This window comes from Canis lupus, chromosome 19 (genome assembly GCF_048164855.1).
Source record: "Canis lupus baileyi chromosome 19, mCanLup2.hap1, whole genome shotgun sequence".
Lineage (NCBI taxonomy): Eukaryota > Metazoa > Chordata > Mammalia > Carnivora > Canidae > Canis > Canis lupus.
Genome location: NC_132856.1, coordinates 6588776 through 6611181, shown reverse-complemented (window position 1 = coordinate 6611181; position 22406 = coordinate 6588776). Strand labels below are relative to the sequence as shown.

General features: G+C 37.8%; 1 protein-coding gene across 8 annotated transcripts in view; it reads right to left on the bottom strand.

The window, feature by feature from the left end:
- The window catches only part of NR2C2 (nuclear receptor subfamily 2 group C member 2), a 97924-nt gene that overhangs the window by 71623 nt on the left and 3895 nt on the right, over window positions 1-22406 (bottom strand). For 3 of the 8 annotated variants that reach the window (XM_072785027.1, XM_072785029.1, XM_072785028.1), the window contains exons 2-4: window positions 15561-15600; window positions 15131-15236; window positions 12605-12688 (exon numbers count right to left, since the gene is read on the bottom strand). The exons of 2 other annotated variants lie outside the window; for them this stretch is intronic. In XM_072785027.1, coding sequence (XP_072641128.1) covers window positions 12605-12664 — 60 coding nt within the window. In that variant the 5' untranslated portion in view covers window positions 12665-12688; window positions 15131-15236; window positions 15561-15600. The remainder of the gene's footprint in view (window positions 1-12604; window positions 12689-15130; window positions 15237-15560; window positions 15601-22406) is intronic. 3 more of the 8 variants (XM_072785030.1, XM_072785031.1, XM_072785032.1) reach the window with 2 other exon arrangements.

Sequence of the window (22406 nt, the reverse complement as noted above, 5' to 3'; positions counted from 1 at the left end):
AGAATGAAAGAGAAAGAAACAGAGAGAAAAGGAGGGGGAGGGAGAGAGAGGTCACCTACAAGGATCAAGAGTACAAACAGCCTTCTCAAAACCAACACTCCAAACTAGAAGACAATAAAATGATGCCTCAAATTCTGAAGTAAAATTATTTTCTAAAAACTTATATTTCTATTCCTAGTCAAACTATCAATCATGTGGGTGTAAATGAGACATGTTTAGATATATGACCCTTGCACATGCAGCAGTTAAGAGCATCAACTCCAGTTGAAAATCTACGTTTAATTTTGATTCCTTCAATATTTAACTAATAGCCTACAGCCAACCCAAAGCCTCAATGATAACATAAACAGCTAATTAACATATTTTATATGTTGTATGTATTATATATACTATTCTTACAACAAAGTAAGCTAGAAAAAATAACATGTTATTAAGAAAATCATAAGGAAGGGGGTGCCTGGCTGGTTCATTTGGAAGAGGATGTGACTCTTGATCTTAGAGTTGGGAGTTTGAGCCCCATGGTGATGTATAGAGATTACTTGGAAAAAAACAAAACCTTAAAAAATAAAAAAATATTTAAAAAAAAAATCAAGAGAAAATACATTTACAGTACTGTATTTATTGGAAAAAAAAAAATCTGCCTAAGTGGACCTGATCAGTTCAAGGGTCAACTGTATAAGATCTAAAAAGAATTCACCTCTGATATACTCATTCCTAGGAAGCTACTGGAGCATATTATTTCCATTTTTTTTAAAGAAAAAAACCATGGAGCTAAGGAAACAAAGACTCCAAAACAAGAGAGAAGTCAAGAATGACAGCTGTGCAGCAGGCCCAAAAAGCAATCAGTAAGTACTGCAGCAGGTCAGAGGGCTTTAGAAGGAATGTTTTTATTAAAAAAAAAAAAAAAAAAAAGGGAAACTGAAAATTCCTGTGATGTATTTGTATGGAAAACAGGGTTTTACAATTTATTGGAGACACTAGGAAATATTTGTACTAGTGTCATAATTGGGTAACAGAACATTAGTTAATGCAAAGAGGATATATAATTTAACGAGAGAATGAAGGGAGGAGAGATGGGAATGGGAGGTGCTGAATGAAAACTAAAATCCCTTCATCCATATTGGTAAGTCAAAAAATATCTAATCCTAGAAATGAAAGTAGAAACATTACTACTGATTTTGCAGAAATAAAATGGATTGTAAATGAGTACTATGAATAACTGCATGCCAACAACCTGGGCAACTTGGATGAAATGGATAAATTCCTACAATCACACAACCCTATCAACTTTGAATCATGAAGAAATAGAAAATGTGAACAGATCTATAACTAATCAGAAGAATAATTAAGCAATGCCCCCTCAAGAAATAAATAAATAACAATAAAATAAATAACATAAAAAAGCCCTGGACCAGTCCTGGTGAATTCTAGTAAACATTTAAAGGAGAATTAACAACAATCATTCTCAAAATCTTCCAAAAAACTGTAGAGTAAGGAATAATCCCAAACTCATTCTATGAGGCTAGCGTTAGACACTACAAGAAAAGTAAACAGCTCAGTATCCCTTATGAATACCAATGCAAAATTCCTCAACAAAAACTCCTATAACAAAATGGTACCAAATAGATATTAGCAGCATGGTAAAAAATACTCCACATCATGACCAAATGGGATTTATTTCTGTAATGCAAGGATGGTCTGACATACAAAAATTAATCAATGCAATACACTGCATTAACAGAATGAAAGAGAAAAAACACATGATAATCTCAACTGATAGAGACAAAGCATTTGACAAGATTAAACATTCCTTCACAATAAGAACATCCAGCAAAGCAGGAACAGAAGGAAACTATCTTAATATAATTAAGGTCAAATGTGAAAAAACTCACAGCTAATATAATATTCTGTGATCAAACACTGAAAAATTTTCCTCCAAGATCAGGAAGACAAGGATGTCTTCCCTCACTTCTACTAAATTATATTGGAAGTTCTGGCCAGAGCGGTTAAGCAAGAAAAATAAACATAAGGCACCCACATAGGAAAAAAGTAAGTAAAATTATCTCTATTCACAGATGACATGATCTTCCCCATAGAAAATCCGAAAGGTTACAGACACACACAAACTGTTAGAACTAATAATTCACTAAACTTGGAAGATACAAAATCAACACATAAAAATCAGTTGCATTTCTATATACTAACAATGAACAATGATAAAAGGAAATTAAGAAAACAATTCTATTAGCATAAAAGAACAAAATGCTTAAAAATAAACTTACCCAAGGAAGTAAAAGACTTAAACATTAAAAACTACAAAATATAGCTGAAAGAAATTAAATACATAAATAAATGGAAGACATTTTTAAGATGCCAATACTACCCAAAACCATTTACAGATTCAAGGTAATCCCTATGAGATTCAAATTTCAACAATGTTTTTTATAGAAATAGAAAAACCTACCCTAACTTTCATACGGAATGTTAAGGGACCCATATAGCTAAAACAGTCTCGAAAAATCAGAACAAAGTTTAGGGTCTCACACTTCCTGACTCCAAAACTTACTGCAAAGCTAAGGTAATCAATTCTGTATGGTAGTGGGATAAAAACAAACATACAGACTAGTGGAACAGAACAGAGAACTCAGATCCTTGAGGATATTATGCTACAACTAAGCCAGTTACAAAAAGACAAGTTCCTTATGATTCCACTTATGTGAAATTCCACTTATATGAAGTATAAAAAATAGTCAAATTCATAGAAAGAATGATGGCTGCCAGGGGCTGGGAAGAAGGAAAATGGATAGTTGTTTAGTGGAGTTTAAGTTTTATAGAGTTTAGGTTTCATAAAATAAAAAGTTGTGGAGCTCTACTGCACAACAATGTAAATATACTTAACACGGTGGTAAATTTTATGTTATATGGTTTTTACCATAATTAAAAAAAATAGACAACCCAAAAATAAATACTTGACTATATCAAATGATTTTCAAAAAGAATGCTAAGACCATTCAATGGGGGGAAAGGACAGTTTTTTTCAACAAATGGTGCCAAGAAAATTGGATATCCACTAATGGAAGAATGAAGTTAAACCCTTACATTATTCCATATACAAATGGATCATAACCTAAGAAGAGCCAAAACTATGGAACTCTTAGTAAAAATAGGGGAAAAGCAGGACACTGAATTCGGCAACAATATCATGGATAAAACACCAAAGGCACAGGCAACAAAAGAAAAAAAATGGATAAAGCTGAACTTCATCAAAACTAAAAGCTTTTTTTGCATCAAAGGGCACTACTAAGAGAATGAAAACACAACTCAAGAATGGGAGAAACTATCTGTAAAGCTTATCTCTGATGAGTTTTATTACTCAGAATATGTAAAGAATTCCTACAATGGGGCACCTGGGTGGCTTAGTAGTTGAGCATCTGCCTTTGGCTCAGAGTATGATCTCAAGGTCTTAGGATCAAGTCCCAAATCAGGCTCCCTGCAGGGACCCTGCTTCTCCCTCTGCCTATGTCTCTGCCTCTCTCTGGGTCTCTCATGAATGAATAAAATCTTTAAAAAAAAAAAAAAAAAAAAAAAAGAACTCCTACAATTAATAAGAACAAAACAACTCCATTAAAAAATGGGCAAAGGTCTTGAATAAAGAGGATCTCTAAAGCTGATATACAAACGGCCAATAACCACATGAAAAACTTCAACATCACTGATTATTTGGGATATGTAAATCAAAACCAAAATGAAATATCATTTCATACTCATTACGATGGCAATTATAAAAAAGAAAGCAGAAAATACCAAGTGTTTGGGAGAATGGGGAGAGATTGGAACCCTGTGCACTGTATAGAAATACAAAATGGTGCAGCTGCTAAGGAAAAGAGTATGGTGGTTCTTCAACAAATTAAACAGAGAATTACCATATGATCCAGCAATTCCACGTCTGGGTATGTACCCACCAAAACTGAAATCATGGATTTGAAGAGGTATTTGTACACACATATTCATAGCTGCATGATTCATAGTAGCCTAGAGGTGGATGCAATCCAAGTGTTCAAGGATGGATGAACTGATAAACAAAATGTAATATATATACACAATGGAGTATTTTTCAGCCTTTTTAAAAAAGGAAGATGAGACACCTAGATGGCTCAGCGGTTAAGCGTCTGCCTTCAGCTCAGGGGGTGTTCCTGGGACCCAGGATCGAGTCCCACATCAGGCTCCTAGCAGGATGCCTGCTTCTTCCTCTGCCTGTGTCTCTGCCTCTCTCTCTCTCTCTGTGTCTCTCATGAATAAATAATTAAAATCTTTAAAAAAAATTTAAAAATTTTAAAAATTATCTTTTTTTTTTTAAAGATTTTAATTATTTATTCATGAGAGACACAGAGAGAGAGGCAGAGACACAGGCAGAGGGAGAAGCAGGCTCCATGCAGGGAGCCTGATGCGGGACTCAATCCCCAGACTCCAGGGTCATGCCCTGGGCTGAAGGCAGGCGTTAAACTGCTGAGCCACCCAAGGATCCCCTAATTTTTTTTTAAAGTAACCTATGCCCAACATAGAATTTGTGCTCATTGTCCTGAGATTAACAGATGCATGTTCTACCAACTGAGCCAGTCAGGCACCCCTAAAAAGGATATAACATGAATGAACTTTGAGGATATTATACTAAATGAAACAAGCCTATCAAGGAGGACATATATTGTATGATTCTACTTATATGAGGTACCTAGAGTAGTCAAATTCATAGAGAAAAAATAGTGGTTGCTGAGGCAAAGGCAGGGAGGGAATGGCAGATAGTGTTAAGGAGTACAGAGCTTCTGTGAAGATAAAGTTCTGGAGATGGATAGTGGTGATGGTTGCAGAATAATGTGAATGTGAACTTAAATACCACAGAACTGGACACTAAAAAATGGTTATAATGATGAGTTTGATATTTTACTACAACACAGAACAGAAAAACTTCTCACAAAGGACAGTATCTTACACTGATTAAAAAAACACAAAAAAGGGCAGGGAAAGCCTATTTTTAGAAATAAGGAGTTAAATACCAGAAGAAATCAAATTGAGAGAGGGAGACTTAAGGTTATTTTTAGAAATAAGGCGTTAAATACCAGAAGAAATCAAATTGAGAGAGGGAGACTTAGGGTTAGGAAGGGGTAGAGGTGGTTCAGGAGCCTGCTGTTTCCTATTTCAAGCTGAACTTAGTGTTGGCCAACTTTCAAATCTATGTATATGTACTACATGTTGACATGAAAATTAAACCTTAAATGTCCCGTTTGTAAGATGCAAGAATAACAGAATTTAATGTAATGAGTTGGTCTTTTGAGGACACTGGAAACTTGAAACCTGAGCAATGACTTTGCTTTTCCTACTTGAGGGTGTAGCTTTGCCAATACAGAGTTTTATTCAATAACTGGGAGAGCTCTGTGTTTTTAAACATTTCCTTACATGGAAGTGTTGTTTTCTCCAATGGTGATGCAAGCCCTGCTGATAAAAAGAAATAATGGGGTCGTAGGAATTTGGCTGTCCTGTGGTGACAGGACCTTCCTATTCAAAGAGCATCTGATGGCCTCTGAGAGCCCCTGAGACAGCCCGGGGCCCAGGAAAAGCCTTGCCAAGATCTGTGAAGCCACCTCCCTTCCACTGGGTAAACACACTCAACTTACAGTTTGGGTGCATGAATGGTCTCTTTCTGCCAACCAGTAAGTAACTCAAAATGCTCCAGCAAGTTAACTCCTAAATTTCTCTGGCTCAAAACATTGAATTAAAAAGTGTCTTTATTACATGTAGGCAATATGAAGAAATACAGAGTCTCTGTGTTTGTGTGTTTTATATTTCCAGCTATAGAAGGAAATCTTAAATGCTTAGAAAATACTGAAGCCCTTTCAAAACTCCATTTATTCAATATATGAAAAATAAAACTAATGCTACTGTTAGATCTGATTCAATTTTCCACTGCTAAAATTACAAATTCTCAACTGTCAACTATTCCTTTAAAAAAAAAATAACCATATCAAGGGTGCCCGAATGGCTCAGTTGATTGTCTGACTCTTTGATATCGGCTCAGGTCATCCCAGGGTTGTAGGATCAAGCCCCCAAGTTGGGCCCTGCGCTCAGCATGGAGTCGCATGGAGTCTGCTTGTCCCTCTTCCTCTGCTCCTCCCCTCTCATCTCTCTCTAAAATCAATCAATCAATCAATCAATCAACCAACCTTAAAAATTAACCATATTACTCTTTATCAAGTTTCATAGTCAACTTCATAGCACAAAGATTTTGCAGAAGCTTGAATTTAGCCACCCTTCTGACACTCTGATCATGGAATCAATAATTATGTTGAACTGTTTAAATAAGAGAGTTACAATTTAAACTTGGAAAATAAAGTATAAAGACAATTGCCTATAACCTGGAAAACTAAAAACACTACTAGTATTTAGGATATTTTTAAAAAATGAACTTACTGGACAGTAATTAAAGGCCTGGGTTCTAATGTCAAAGTAATCCCATCTTTCTACCTCTCAGTTTCCTCTTATTTAAAGTGGGGAAAGTGGGACACCTGGGTGGCTCAGTGGTTGAGCATCTGTCTGCCTTCAGCTTGGGGCATGATTCCAGGGTTCTGAGATCGAGTCATTCCCTCTTCGCACCTTTGCGGGGAGCCTGCTTCTCCTGCCTGTGTCTCTGCCCCTTTCTGAGGAAGGGAGGTAGGGAGGGACGGAGAAGGGAAGGGAGGAAGAGAGGAAGGGAGGAAGGAAGGAAAGTCATACTTTCCTTGTAGTGTTAATGGAACTATTGAACGAGATGACAAGCTTAGCATAATACTTGACACACTGTAGTATCACAGTACATGGAAATATTTGGTATAAATATTTTACAAAATTGGAATCAAACTGTATATATGTTTTTTTTAATGCATAGTTTATTGTGTATGTAAATCTTCTTTTACTATTTTGGAAAGTACCTAATTCTAATTAGTAAGTGAAACTTGTCACACACCCCTTAGGTTTCTGCCCCCCCCCCCCATTTCTTTTTATTCTTTTATCTTGGAAAATACTTTCTAACTTTGGCAGTGGCATCTGGTTGCTTATGCACTATTTTTTTTTAAGTTTTATTTTTTTTAAAGATCTTATGTATTTGACAGAGGGAGAGCACAAGCAGGGGGAGCAGCAAAGGAGAAGCAGGCTCCCCACTGAGCAGTAAGCCCAACTCAGGGCTCAATCCCAGGACCCTGGGGTCATGATCAGAGCTAAAGGCAGCTGCTTAACCAAATGAGCCACTCAGGTGCCCCAAAGAGTTTTATTTTTATTATTATTTTTAAAAGATTTAATTTATTTATTTGAGAAAGAGAGAGCACAAGTAGGGATCGGGGAGGGAGAGAGGGAGAGGGAGAGGGAAAAGTAGATTCCCCACTAAGCAGGGAGCCTGATGCTGGGCTTGATTCCAGACCTGAGACAAAGGCAGACGCTTAACTGACTGAAACACCCAGGCACCCCTAAAAAGTTTTATTGAGATATAAGTCACCTATCATAAAATCTACACATGTAAAGTATACAATTAAGTAGTTTTTAGCATATTCACAGATATATGCAACGATCACCACACTCAATTTTAGAACATTTCATTACCTCAGAAAGAAATCTCTTTAGGTATCACCTCCAATACAAAGCCCTAACCAACCACTAATCTAGATTCCATTTCTGTAGATTTCTCTATTCTGGACATTTCATATGAATGGAATAATATACTATGTGGTGTTTTGTGACTGGCTTCTTCACTTAATGTCAAGGTTCACCCATGCTGTAACATTAGTCAGTACCTCATTACTTTTTACGGTTGAATAATATTCTATGTATACAACATACTTTGTTAACCATTTGTCAGGTGATAGATGTTGGCTGTTTCTACCTTTTGGCCACTTTTAATAACACTGCTATAAGTACTCGTGCATAAGTTTTTGTGTGGACATGTTTTCATTTCTCTTGGGTATATAGCTGACCCTTGAACAATATAGGTTTGAACTGCATGGTTCACTTGTGCACAGATTATTTTCTATAAATACTTTGGCAAAGTTTTTGGAGATTTGTGACAATTTGAAAAAACTCAGAGATGAAATGAATAGCCTAGAAATACTGAAAAAAAAAAAAAAAAAGAGAGACAAACTCCGGTACTATTGTAAACATACAGTATTTAATACACATAAAAAATATGCTAACTGTTTATGTTGTTGGTAGACTTCCAGGCAATATAGTAGGTTATTAGTAGTTAAGTTCTGGGGAGTCAAAGTTATACACAGATTTTTGGTTGTATAGTAGTTGGCACCCCAACCTCAGTGTTATTCAAGGGTCAACAGTACACCTAAGAATGGAATTGCTGGGTCATGTGGTAACTCTATGTTTAATTTTTTTTTTTTTTAGATTTTATGTATTTATTCATGAGAGAGAGAGAGAGACATAGGCAGATGGAGAAGCAGGCTCTATGTACAGAGCCTGATGTAGGACTTGATCCCAGGACTCCAGGATCATGCCCTGAGCTGAAGGCAGACGCTTAACCGCCGAGCCACCCAGGTGTCCCTATGTTTAACTTTTAGAGGAACAGCCAGACTGTTTTCTAAAGTGGCTGTATCATTTCACATTCCCATCAGCAATGTAGGAAGTTTCCAATTTTCCACATCCTCACCAACACTTGCTACCTGACTTTTTATTTCTAGTCATTCTAGTGGGTGCAAAATGGTATTTCATTAGTTTTACTTAGAGTGGAAATTAATGAACGGACAATTCAAAAACAATTAAGAAAAATCAATGAAACCAAAAAGTGGTTCTTTGAAAAGATCAACAAACTGAGATAACTTAAGTTAGGCTGATCAAGAAAAAGAAAGATTAAAAATTACTAGAATCAGAAATGAATGAAAAGAAATTGCTACTGAATTTAGAGAAATAAAAAGGATTATAAAGGAATTCTGTACATAATTGTATGCCAACATATCATCACTTAGATGAAATGAGTAAATTCTCAAAAAGACACAAACTACTAACCTAAGAGTAAACAAACAATATAAATAGACCTATAACAAGTGAAAAAGACTGAATTAGTAACCAAAAAACTATCGTCAAAGAAAAGCCCAAGTCCAGATGGCTTCACTGCTGAATTCTACCACATATTTAAAAAAGAATTAACACTAATTCTTCATAAACAATTCCAGAAAACAGAGAGGTCGCACAATTTGCAGGTGGCAGGGCCAGGATTCAAATCTAGGCTATCTGACTCTATATACTCTTGACCACTATATTAAACTGCCTCTCTGAATAATCGAATAAATTTGAGAACATCATAAGACATCAAGTTGTTACTTTATATTATCTGACTTTCATAGTTTACCTTAGTATTTATGACTAATCTGGTCTAGAGAGAAAAAAGTTGATCTGGGGACCTGAGAGAAAATCATTTATACGATGGACATTGTTGCTTTATCTCATTCATGGAGCAAAAGCATGGTACCTACTAAAGCTCCTTATACATTTTTAATTCCATGACTTCTCACAACAATGCCATAAGATAGACAGGTTAACTATTATTACTCCCATTTTCTAGATGAGGAAACTGAGGAGCAAGGTGGTCACCCAGATAGCATATGGCGGGGCCTGAATTTAAATTCCAATCTGGGGGTGCTTGGGGGCTCAGTTGGTTAAGTGTCTGCCTTCATTCCACTAAGGTCATGATCCCAGGGTTCTGGTTCTATCTGCTCCTGCCCCTGCTTTTGCTCTCTCTCTTGTTCATTTTCTCTCTCAAATAAAATCTTAAAGAAAAAAAAAAAATCCCAATCTGTCTGGTCCCTGCAGATCTTCTTTTCTACTATGGAAAGCCTGCCTGTCTTTGTGTATCCTCTCCTCTGGCATGGCCTGTCTCACGCTTGACCTCCTTGATTAAGAGCTCTTGGTAAGCAGACACCCTGGCCTGTTATTTACCTGTGTGCCCTCACTGGTAGACAGGCAGAGAACGGGTGTGTTCCTTCACTGTCTGCTGACTGAATAAACAACTATCCAAAAAGTGACTGTTAATAACTCCTCAATTTAGATACTTCATTCCCATTCAATTACTACTTAGCATTGAAGTGATAAACTGCAGGCTCTCTTACTCTTGTAGCCCATTTAATATTACATATGTAGTTATTATATGTAGTTTACTAAACTCAAAATTTCCAAAAAACAAGAATTTTAAAGAACATACACTTATCCCTTGAATTAAAAGCAAGGAAATCTGGGGAATATTTTAAATAAGGTTACTTTTACACTCCTAATTAAGAATGCCTTCTATTATTTTGGAAGTATTCTAAAAATGCACTCGTTATGGGAAACAATAGTTAACAACAGTTAACAATAGTCTTCTAAAAATGCACTTGTCATGGGAAACAATAATATACACTAAGTTAATATGTGATATTCCATTTCCTGAATGAAATAAGATAATTTGGCAGAAAATTTTAGCTAGCAAACTTTCTGACTGCATATACAAACTTAGATTAACCTATAAATTACTATAGATTACTACAAGAAGTTCCTATACTAATCTCTTCTAAAGAATTAATGAGGACCTCTTAGGGCAGTGATGCATCAGTTTCCAAGTTAGCTTTAACTGAAAACTGTATCAAATGAAAAATAACCCTAACTCTTAAACCAACAATGATTTCCAAGGTAATTATTCCTACCACAAACTAAAGCAACACATAAACACAAGCACCTTAAACTTAATACTTTCACAGCTCTGAAAACCCTTTCAAAAATATGATTAAAAAATTTATGAAATCTGGGATCCCTGGGTGGCGCAGCGGTTTGGCGCCTGCCTTTGGCCCAGGGCGTGATCCCGGAGACCCGGGATCGAATCCCACATCGGGCTCCCGGTGCATGGAGCCTGCTTCTCCCTCTGCCTGTGTCTCTGCCTCCCTCTCTCTCTCTAACTATCATAAAAAAAAAAAAAAAAAAAAAAAAAAATTTATGAAATCTATCTACTTCCATCTTCAGTTAATATTAATCATTATTTGCTGGGGGAAGGAGGTGATTAGTTAAACTATTGCCTTAAAATTAATGGTTGATCCAAAATTTGGAAAACCTACTCACGACTTTTATTGGTTTAAACTGGCATGTTGGGATCCCTGGGTGGCTCAGCGGTTTGGAGCCTGCCTTTGGCTCAGGGCGTGATCCTGGAGTCCCAGATCGGGTCCCACATCGGGCTCCTTGCATGAAACCTGCTCTTCCTGCCTGTGTCTCTGCACCCCCCCGCCCCCCACCATCTCTCTCTCTCTGTCTGTGTATGTCTCTCATAAATAAAATCTCAAAAAAAAAAAAAAAAAAACTGGCATGTCATGTTCTTATCTTTTTAAATTCTTTCTTTAAATGCTCACTTTTTGGGGTATACTTGCATTTTTGCCTTAGAAATACAAGTACCGGTTCAAAAGTACAAAAGTGATGAAAAAAAAAAAAAAAAAACAGTACAAAAGTGAATGCTTCTAATGGTTCCTGGTTACAGTATGATGCAAGATTTATTGGAGGAACTTTGGAAGAAGTGAAATCGAACTAGGTGTACCCGTGACCAATTACTTCTGTCTTTGAGTCTTGGTTTCCTCGCCTATAAAATGGGAATAATGATCATACCAACTTCATGTGGTTCTTGTGAAGAATACAGCCCTTGCATCGGCCCAGGATGGAGTGAAAAGATCTGGTCTTAATTTCTTCCTTTACACCTCAAGGTGCCTGAACATACTAGCTATGTATGACCGACCTTTTTTGCCTCTTTTCAACCTTACATAGGTTTCTGACTTAGGGTGCCCTCCCCAGCATCAGCTGCAGAGTTCCTCATCCCACTGCTTTGGGTCTGTCTGACAAATGCTTGATATTCAAAACACTCTCTAGGATTACCTTCCTCACATGGAGTTTTATTTCTCACCCTGATTTATAATTACTCCTTAAACAGGCTGAGGTCACTAAAGGAGGTCCAATGGCTCATTTACCTCCATTTTTCTCAATACCTACCCAAATCACTAGCACAAGGTAGTTGGTCAATAATAACTGCAAAATGCACAGAACTGGGCTTTCCACCATGCCACAGTATTAACAAAGTATCAAATGTGCAAGAAACTAAGAGCCTTGGAGTTAAAACTATAATCATTTAAGGTGAACATTTCTATTTTCATCTATTTTTTAAAAAGATTTTTAAAAGGTTTTTATTTATTTGAGAGAGAGAAAGAACAGAGGGTGAGGGAGAAGCAGACTCCCCAGTGAGCAAGGAACCCAAAACAGGGCTTGATCCCAGGACCCTGGTATCATGACCTGAGCCAAAGACCGACGCTTAACTGACTGAGCCACCCATACATCCCAAGGTGAACTTGTTAAACGTTGCCTTACTGTATGCAGCTACGCCACCCTACTCATGCAAAGAAACATTAGGAGTAAATGTTCTTGTCATTTTTATTTTTTCTTTGATGGCAGCATCCTGCTTTGGATTTGGATGACATGCTGACTTCATTGGGACTATTTTCAAACAACAGAGCACACTGATTTACTTTTCCTTTCAAAAGCAAGGGTGCCAGCTATTGTGCTAGCCCCTGTCACTCACCTCAGCCACCTGCTGGGTCCCCACTCTGTGCTGAACCAGCCCCTCCATATTTGTAGCCATGGTGAAGCAAGATCATTAGAGAACCTGTTTGGAAAGATGCAGCAACTTCTATCAGGTGGGGAGAAACCAGGCTACTTGAAAAATATCAGAAATCAAAATTCATCTTTGGTACTGCTGTGCAGATTTTGCCCTCTATAGAAGACACAGCTACAAGGCCACGCATATCTGGATATGCTGCACCAGATTCTTCAATTACAGGTACCAAAATTAATTAGCAGAAACATTTCAATTTGGAAACAAGGCTTCCCCTGGTAAACAGATAAAGATGACTTTGGAACTTTAATTACCAGGTCTCTTGGGTTGTAACAGCTTGGTTCACCTCTCAGGGAGGTGGGAATCACACCTTTTTGGATATCTCCCTGTCACAGTATGCTGGAAGAGAAGGTGGCTATCTGAGAAAGGTGTGAGATCAATGTTAGATCCAGAGCACTAGATTGCTATCACCAACTCTACTACTGTTACCAGTAGCTATGTGAGAGGCAACACCCTGCCCAGGTGCTATCACACCTCACTCATAGGTTGAAAGGCAAACACCAGCACTAACCAAGAAAATAAGTAGACTGCTTTACTAAAGTGGGCTAAAAACATGGAATCCATAAATTTATCGATTTATATTTTGAAGTCCTCACTAAATTAGAAAACCAGATAATTCAGCTATTAATAGAAAAAAGTGTCATCGTTTGTAAAAAATTTTTTAAAATCTAAAACCCCAAAAGTGTACTAGTTTCCTGGGTGAGGATCTCTTGAATGCAAGCACTCTTACTGCAACAGATTCCATGTCTCTTCAGATCTAAATACACAGCTTCACTGAATAGTCCCTAAACCCCTTCCAATAACTCTTCCACAAAGAATCCAGGATAAAGGGATTCCACTTTGGACTTAGTTCCTGGACAAATCAGAAAGACTTTATTACTGACGGCACAGGTGAATATGAGAAAAAAAGTTCTGGTGAATACGAGAAAAAAAGTTCTGGTATAATTTATTTCCAGCAAACATGTAAAAACTAATAGTACTACCAAGTGTGTAATATACACAAATGCATACACAGTTGCTTGGCCCTTCTTCGATCATAAACTAGACAGTGAAATTTTACAAAACACTTTCCTGTAGTTCTTACCTAAAGTATTACACTTAAAAGCACTGATCTCTATGAAACTTTTTCACTGGTAACTTTTCAATTATTCTATCTACAATTAGATAGCCATATCTATTTACATAATTCCCCTTTCGATTATTTTATTGCCAAAATGGCAGTGAGGAAGAAATGGAGGCATGAAACTGTGATTGATAAATATAAAAGAACTGGCCCCTGACTCCAAGGAGTCGAAATCTTTTAAGAGCATGTGCTGTATCACTTGCTACAATGATTCCAGATCACCAGTGTCAGTGATTCAAAAAACCACTCTGGTCTTTTCCCCAGTTACAGTTTGGTTCCAACTAACAGAAATGGAAGAAAAAAGTATCACTTCATAGATACCAGAAAAGTTTACTGACAGATAAAAAACAATTATTCCATGCTAAAGGTCTAGAGTTCTAATCTTTTTTCTCAAAACAGTAAACAAGAACTAAGAAATCAAATGGGTAGACAGCCAATAGATATTTTATATTAAGAAATAAAATCTAAACATGCAGCTGCAACTTTTAATTATAGCACTTTTAGGTAATGTTAGCATTTGTGTTGCTGTCATTAACTGCAGTTTGCTGTAAAAAATATATGAATTTTATTTAATATTATAAAAATATTCTTAGGGAAATATTGAATAGTATAGAAATAAAATAATACTAGAAAGGTATAGGGCAGCCCGGTTGGCTCAGCGGTTTAACGCCGCCTTCAGCCCAGGGCGTGATCCTGGAGACCCAGGATCGAGTCCCACATCAGGCTCCCTGCATGGAGCTTCTCCCTCTGCCTATGTCTCTGCCTCTCTCTCTGTGTCTCTCATGAATAAATAAATAAAATAAAGTTGCACTTTTATGTTTTATTTATGAAAATCCTGTCCTACCTCAGGGTCTTAAGTATAATTTTAATTATTTTTTATGCATGTTTAAGAGTTTTGTCCCTGTCCCTCACATTTAAGGCCTTGGTCTATGTGCAAATTGATTCTTGAGTTTGATGAGGAATAAGGATCCAATTAATTTTCTTCCTGTGTGGATAATCAATTTTCCAGCACCATTTCTGAACAATCTATCCTTTTCCCTACTAATCTGTATTGCCACCTCTGCCCTATTTCAGGCTTCCATGTATGTGTAGCTACAATTTTAAGTTCTCTATTCTGTTCCACTACTGTTCTACTTCTCTTTCTCCATGCTACTACCATTATCTGATTACTGCTGCTTTACAAGAACAGTTGTGCTCATTGTTAGGGCAAGTGGCTCCCCTTGCTCTCTTCTCCACACTCCAACTTCCTGGACCATCTCAAGCACTCAACACCAGAGCAGCAACCTTTCTTTACATATTTGAATTCTTACAATTCTTGATCTCACTGTTGGCTTTCTCCCTCCAAAGCAACTTCAGGCATCATCAACAGCAGCTTTCGAAGCTGCTTAAAAATGAACAAGGAGAAATGTGCACCTTCTGGAAAAACAAGCAGAAACAAAGAGTGAGAATAAGAGTGGGGAGAGAAAATGAAAGAGAAACTATGAAAAGCAAGTGCTTTCAATAAAGATTTAAATCCAATGAGAGCAGGTACGAGAGTTATTTCAGAAAATTATTTTCCATTTCATAATTTTTGAAAATATGTTGTCACAAACCATATTCTATCCTCACATATAAATTAGAAAGACAGAGGCTTCTTCTTCCAGGATATTAAAATATAAGAGAAGTGAGGGAAAACATTTAACTCAAGTGCACCAAGGGGAAAAAAAAAAAGATAATGTCAGAGGGTAATAAGACTCTCACCTGAGAGCTTCTCTTACTGCTACCGCAGCCATAGGCAGTCCTAGAGACAGAAAGATCACAGTGAGAAGGAAGGGTAGAGAGTTTTGGAAAGGGTACTGGGCACTGGTTGTCAATTAGGGGTGTCTCCCTAGAATGAGAAGCTCCAGGGGATAGTCAGTGGTATCCACATGTAGCTTGAAAAACCATATTGACTAGCACAATATAATTTTGCACTTGATCTGAAAAAAGAGAACAATCTATTGTTTTGATACTATAAACTGGACAAAGCATTAACAATTCTTGGCTGGTGGAGCTGATAGTAAGCATAATACTGACAATAACACTTACTGAGTGGTTACTATACTCCAGGGACTGTAGGAATAACCATGGTGGACAAAGTACTAAAGTAGCACTTGGTACAGAAACCTGAGGTCTTCAAATGCTGGTGCTTGACCCACTCAGCTCCTTAACCCTTGAAGACTGCCCACATGCACAATAATGCTTCTGAAAAGAGACTGATTCATTGCCAAAAGAGCTAGAAAAACAAGTATCTTAAGTAAAAAAAACCTGCGACAGAGTATTTTCCTACGATGGTTTTAAACTAATGAAATTCAAGACCATCAAACCTTTTAAAGCAATTGCTGTGAACTAGGCAATGAACTGAGAATTAATACTATAGCAAGAAGGGTAAGAAAAAGGGGCAGCCCCGGTGGCTCAGTGGTTTAGTGCTGCCTTCAGCCCAGGGCCTGATCCTGGAGGCCGGGGACTGAGTCCCATGTCGGGCTCCCTGCATGGAGCTTGCTTCTCCCTCTCCCTGTGTCTTTGCCTCTCTCTCTCTGTGTGTGTCTCTCATGAATAAATAAATAAAATCTTTTTTTTTTTTAGGCTTTTTTTTTTTAATTTTTTTATTTATTTATTATAGTCACAGAGAGAGAGAGAGAGAGAGAGAGAGGCAGAGACACAGGCAGAGGGAGAAGCAGGCTCCATGCACTGGGAGCCCGACGTGGGATTCGATCCCGGGTCTCCAGGATCGTGCCCTGGGCCAAAGGCAGGCGCTAAACCGCTGCGCCACCCAGGGATCCCTAAATAAATAAAATCTTAAAAAAATAAGAAAAACGAGGAGGAGGAGAAAGCCCTTGTCCCTGAAGAAAGTAAGAAGGGATCTGTAAAAACTATGCAATGTAAATATTACAATGAATGCCCAAAGGAAAAAGCTTCTCCCTCTGCCTGTGGGAGCCATTGAGTTTCATAAGAGAGGAGCTACTTAGACTGGGCCTTTGAAGGAAGAATGGAAATTTAGCAAGCAAAGAACAGGATGATAGGGAGAGAGTTCTAAGCAGAGGGCACAGCTCGTACAAACCAGCAGGTATGAAGGAAATGGCAAATGTGAAGAGCAGCAGACCATCAGATGGGGAACTGCTGGAAAGGTCAGGGGCGGAGAGAGCCTGATAGAGTTGACATTGGAAAACCACCAGAGGTTTGTCAGAGAAATGAAGCGATCACATCTGGATCTTCAAAAAATCCCTTTGGGCAGCAGTGTAGGGATGGAAAAGGAGAGACTGTATGTGGGAAGGCAGTTAGAAAGTGGTGGCAAGAAAGACTAGGAATGAACGCAGGGTCCTACACTTAACTAGAACAGTGAGTTTTTCTTGTACAGCACACTAATAACCACAGGGCACGACATATAAAACTGCGGTACAGAACACAGAACAATGGAAGTAAAACTATTATCGACTGGCCTGCTGCAGTGGTAGGTTTTAGAATATAAATCCTTTCAAATACAAGTAGAGCAATATCACTCTTTTAACAACAACAACAAAAAATGGAGAATACAATGGTGACTCTGAATCAACTCTTCTGGGGTCACAAAAAGTATACAGCTGACCAAATCTAGCAACCGAGATTTTTTTAGTCAAGAACCCACTGTAGTGAAGACTGTGCTTTGACTGGAACACCTGAATTGCCAGATCAGTTGCCAGGATGGGCCAGCTACACCCTCCACAGGTGCAGGTTTATGAGCCAGGGTCTCAAATAACAATAAACAAGTCCCGGGACAAGGAAACTCTGTCTTCACTGACAGGAATGAGTGAGCTTGCCGGGCCTGGCACAGTAACTGATTCACATCATCCATATTTATGTAGCGTGTGGCCCATGATAATATAACATTCAAAATAGCTTGTCTTGATATTTTCCCATTTAAACAAATATACTGGGTTTTTGAGGCTCTGACACTAAGTTGATCTGAAACAGTATTGCATGAGTTTATTGTGAAGGTTTAAGATCAGATCTTAAATATGTATGTCAAGAGCCTAACAGCGTGCCTGGTGCAGAGTAGACATGCAATAAATACATGGTAGCTACCATTGGTATAGAGAAATGGTGACACTTTTACTTTCTCAAAGAAATCTGAATGCAAAAATTCAAACTGAATAATGTGTATTATAACTAGGAATAGGTGTCATATTTTGACGTAAGACCCACACGTAAAATATGCTCACATAACACTTGTAATTCATTATTAAATTATTCAACTGGGCAAAATGAAAGGCTTGAATTAGGATAAATCTCACAAATATTCAAAAATAAGGCAATAAGTATTTGCAAAATACTACTGGGTATAGAATTTCTTGATAGGTACAAGGTATTCAGTTTAAGTTTTATTATGCTGTGATTGTCAGAAGTCTTTTTATATTCACGGGAAAATAAAAATTGAACAATCTGGATTGCCTAAGAAAGAATTAAAAAATAAGAAATACATAGGTGAAGACTTGAAATCCTATATCAAGACTTGAAATCGGGAAGTGGTAATCAAGTGGCAATTTGAGTATAATGTAAATAAATGTTCATTGACAGAAAAAATGCTCACAGGGATGCCTCAAGTTCAGATATACATTCTTTAAAAAAAATTATTATTTGAGAGTGAGAGAGTGAGTGTGTGGGGGGAGGGGGAGAGGGTAGAGGTAGAGGGAGAGTCTTAAGCAGACGCCACACTAAGGGGGGAACCCAATACTGGCTCCATGTCAAGACTCAGATCATGACCTGAGCCAAAACCAAGAGTCAGATGCCTAACACCACTGAGCCACCCAAGAGTCCCCAGATATATAACATTTTATCAGAAACCCCAACATTATTTAGACTCAAGGATTATTCAGCTTCTGGGCCAGATGACTTCTACCCTCCACAGGAAACTTCTCTCTTTCATGTTACAAATCTAGACTGTAAGAAAGGCGCAGCAATGGTGTGATGGTGCTGGGGAAGTGAGGTGAGGAATGAGGAAGTGAGGTGGGGAAGAGAAGTGATTCTCACCTATATGGAGTTCCTATTCTATTGGAGCAGCACTACAATTTTCTGTATGAGACTCTCCCTAAAAAATCATGTACACTGTGGGTGATTTCCTCCCTTACCAAGAGTCCAAGTGTAAAGGTGATATACACTCTTAGTCTGAACCATCTGAATCATAGATAGAAGGAAGAAGGAAAGCAGGATAGATTTCCTGAGCATCTACTATGTGTCTTACATCAAAGTATCATTTAATCCTTAACATACCTTCTCAGTATTAGAAGCTCCACCAATATTGACAGAAAAAACAGACTTTTAATCAACTTGTTTCAAGTCTTCCAGTTAGTAAGAGATAGACTCAGGATTTTAAGGCCTCTGCCTCTAAAATCACAATATCCCCTCTCTACCACAGTTTCCTTCAAAATAGTTTCCCAGAAAACAGAAGCCAAGAGGAGCGAATTTTAAAAAGTGACAGACCAGTTAATTATCTAAGGGAACAAACTGCTTATATCAATAAGCTAGATCACTTAATAACTCATTTATATAACCACTAATTCCAAAATATGTGATTTATGTTCAGGATAGCTCACCAAAATTTATGACCTAGCTCAACTCAGGTAGTAACATAATAGTTCTTTTGGAACTTGAACACACTTTTCTCTTAAAATTTTACCTTCTTAACAACTACATTGATTAAAATAATGAGGATAACTTTGCCACCTCGAAGTAAAAATTTTTACTAAAGCACAATTGCAAGTAAAAAGTGCACAAATCATAAATGAAACAGCCCAGTGAATTTACACCAAGTGAACACACATATACAAACCATTCACATCAGAAAATATTACCAGCACCCTAAGTTTCCTTTGTTATCCCATCATTGTCATTTACTTCCCCCCGTTTTTTAAATCGTGGATTAGTTTTGCTCGTTTGTGAGCTCTAATACATTTTTTGTGTCTGGTTTCTTCTGCTCATTATTTTTGTGATAAACATGAACAGTTAATCCATTCTCATTGTTGTATAGTATTCCATTATATGACTTTGCCATAATTTATTTACCCATTCTATAGCTGATGAACATTCAGATTGCTTCTAGTTTAGAGTGCTCACACCTAATGCTCCTATGATGCACTTTCTTGTACATGCCTTTTGATGCAATGCCATTTCTTCTATATTTCAAAATTTTCCTATTTAAAAAAAACTGTATTTTCCTTAAGAAATGTTATAAATTTAAAATTTCAAAAATCTGTATTGTATTAAATAATTCAAGTAATATATTCTCTCTTTTTTTTTAAGTAGGTTTTATACCCAGCATGGAGCCCAACATGGGGCTTGAACTGACGACCCTAAGATCAAGACCTGAGTAGAGATCAAGAGTGAGTCATTCAGAAACCCCCCAAAATATACTCTAATTACCAGTCTTTTCAGCCAAGTGCTGGCATATACTTTGCAATATATGCTTTTAACCTTGGTGAAAGGTGATTTTTCAAGAATTCCAGGCTATTCACTTAATCTAGAAAAAAGATGCATTATTGCAGAAAACAGTGGAGCAGGGGGAGAGAAAAAAAATGAGGACAATACAAATGACATTTCTGAAATGTTTCATAAATTATACAATAATTCAAGTTCAATAAATACTACTGGGGCAAATGCATCATGAAGCCTGCTGGCATTGTGTGTCTTCTCAAGAGTCATCCTATCATTGTTGAGTATCTTTCTCAGCCAAGACCTGCTTGACTCACAGAGGCAGGCAGTAATTGGAGTTCTTGAGGTTGCAGGTGTGAGCAGCCAGGTAAGAAACTATTGTTTTTTTTTTTTCTGCATAGCTTCTATCAATACATGGACGACAATAAAGCAAATAAGGTGGGGGTGCTGGCATGGCTCAGCCGGCTGAGTGCTTGGTTTCGGCTCAGTTCATGATCTCAGGGTCCTAGAATGGAGCCCCATATTGGGCTCTGCGCTCAGCACAGAGTCTGTTTGTCTCTCTTCCTTTGCTCCTCTTCCTTTCCCTGGGTCATGTGCATCTGTGCATGACCACAATCTCCCTCTAAAATAAATAAATAAAATCTTAAAAAGTAATAGTAACAAAGGCAAATAGGTGGCTCCAGTAAAACCATGAATGCTTCAAGTTTGAGTCTATTCTCACAAGCCTCTCATTTCTCTTGCTAACCATCAGTAGTATTCACACCATTTTCTAGGCCCCAACACCTCTCATATTACTAATCCAAACAGGAGAGAGTGATATACTTGTTTATGCTTGAAATGAAACTTCTCTCTACAACAATATTAACATTTCCAGGAATCAGAATCTTTGGGGTTACTGTCAGTAGTTAAGAAATAAAAGGTTTTACCTATTAAAACTTCAAGCCTCTTCTAGAGGAAGAGATAATTTTTATTGACTCTAGACATTACACTTTGCCCCTGAGGTTGGCTTTCATCATTATAGGCTACCTGGAGTCTAGGGGCACATCAAGAAAGGATAGTTGAGCGTCTGAGCTAGCCTATTCCTTCCCCATCTTAATTCACCTCCTGTCCTTCTAGTCTAAGACTCTCAGATGCCAGGGGCATGAATCTGCTCATACTGTCCTAACAGTGCCCTATGCCAGTGCTTTGATATGGGCATTCATCTTCTCTGTCCAGTCCCCGTCATCATCATTAAAAGCTATTCTAGCTGAATTGCTGTTCCCAAGCAGTCCTGCCATTTGGCCCAGAGCTCCTGCTGCTTAAAACTCTCTAGCACTCAGGGCACTGAAGAGAGCATGGGAAGCAGGTGGCAGCAGTATGACAAGGGATGTGGGGACGGGATGGCAGGATGGGAGGAAATTATTAAAAAAAAAAAAAGAAAAAAAAATCAAACATTATTTAAGCTCCTAACAACCAGCAATGAAGTAAAAAGAGATGAACTAATTCTGGCTGGGGAGCTTTGCATCAGGTGTGAGGCTGGGCTTGATGAGCTCTAAGACGAATTCCTTTACACATTCTTCCTAAGTGGTATTGATTAAAGGGGACCAGTATCTGCTTTAGTAGGTGTTTTGGGACTAAAGAGGCATTTAGCACCAAGGTAAGAGAACTCAAAAAATAAAAATACCAAATGAGAGCCCTCCAGACATCACACTCAGCCAGATACATGAGGCCAGTGATTTAGTGCTATGACTGAGAGGGAACTACTCTACACAGGCCCACCTACTTTGTTCTCTAAGTCATTTGGACAACTGGCCCCTACTCCTGGTCCCAATCTCAGTGTTGGCTCATCCCTCCTTATATTACAAGTGGGGAATGTAGAAGTCTCTCAAAGGTTACCCACTCAAGGTTCCAGACACAGATGCTGCACTGTCACTTGACTTCTTGGAAACAAATCTTAAAACTTCCCACAAGTCTTCATACAGTGAAGGTGATATTACATAGGGTTATTACATAGGGTTTTTCTTCTTTCTATGAAGGCATGTTCCAGCAAAACTTCAAAATCATCATAAATACAACCATTCAAGGCAATAAATAAGTAATTTAATGATATATAGCTTTTTCATTAAACTGTCAGTTCTTCGCTTACCCTGAGTGATTGGTTCAAGGAATCAAGTGTTGAACTGA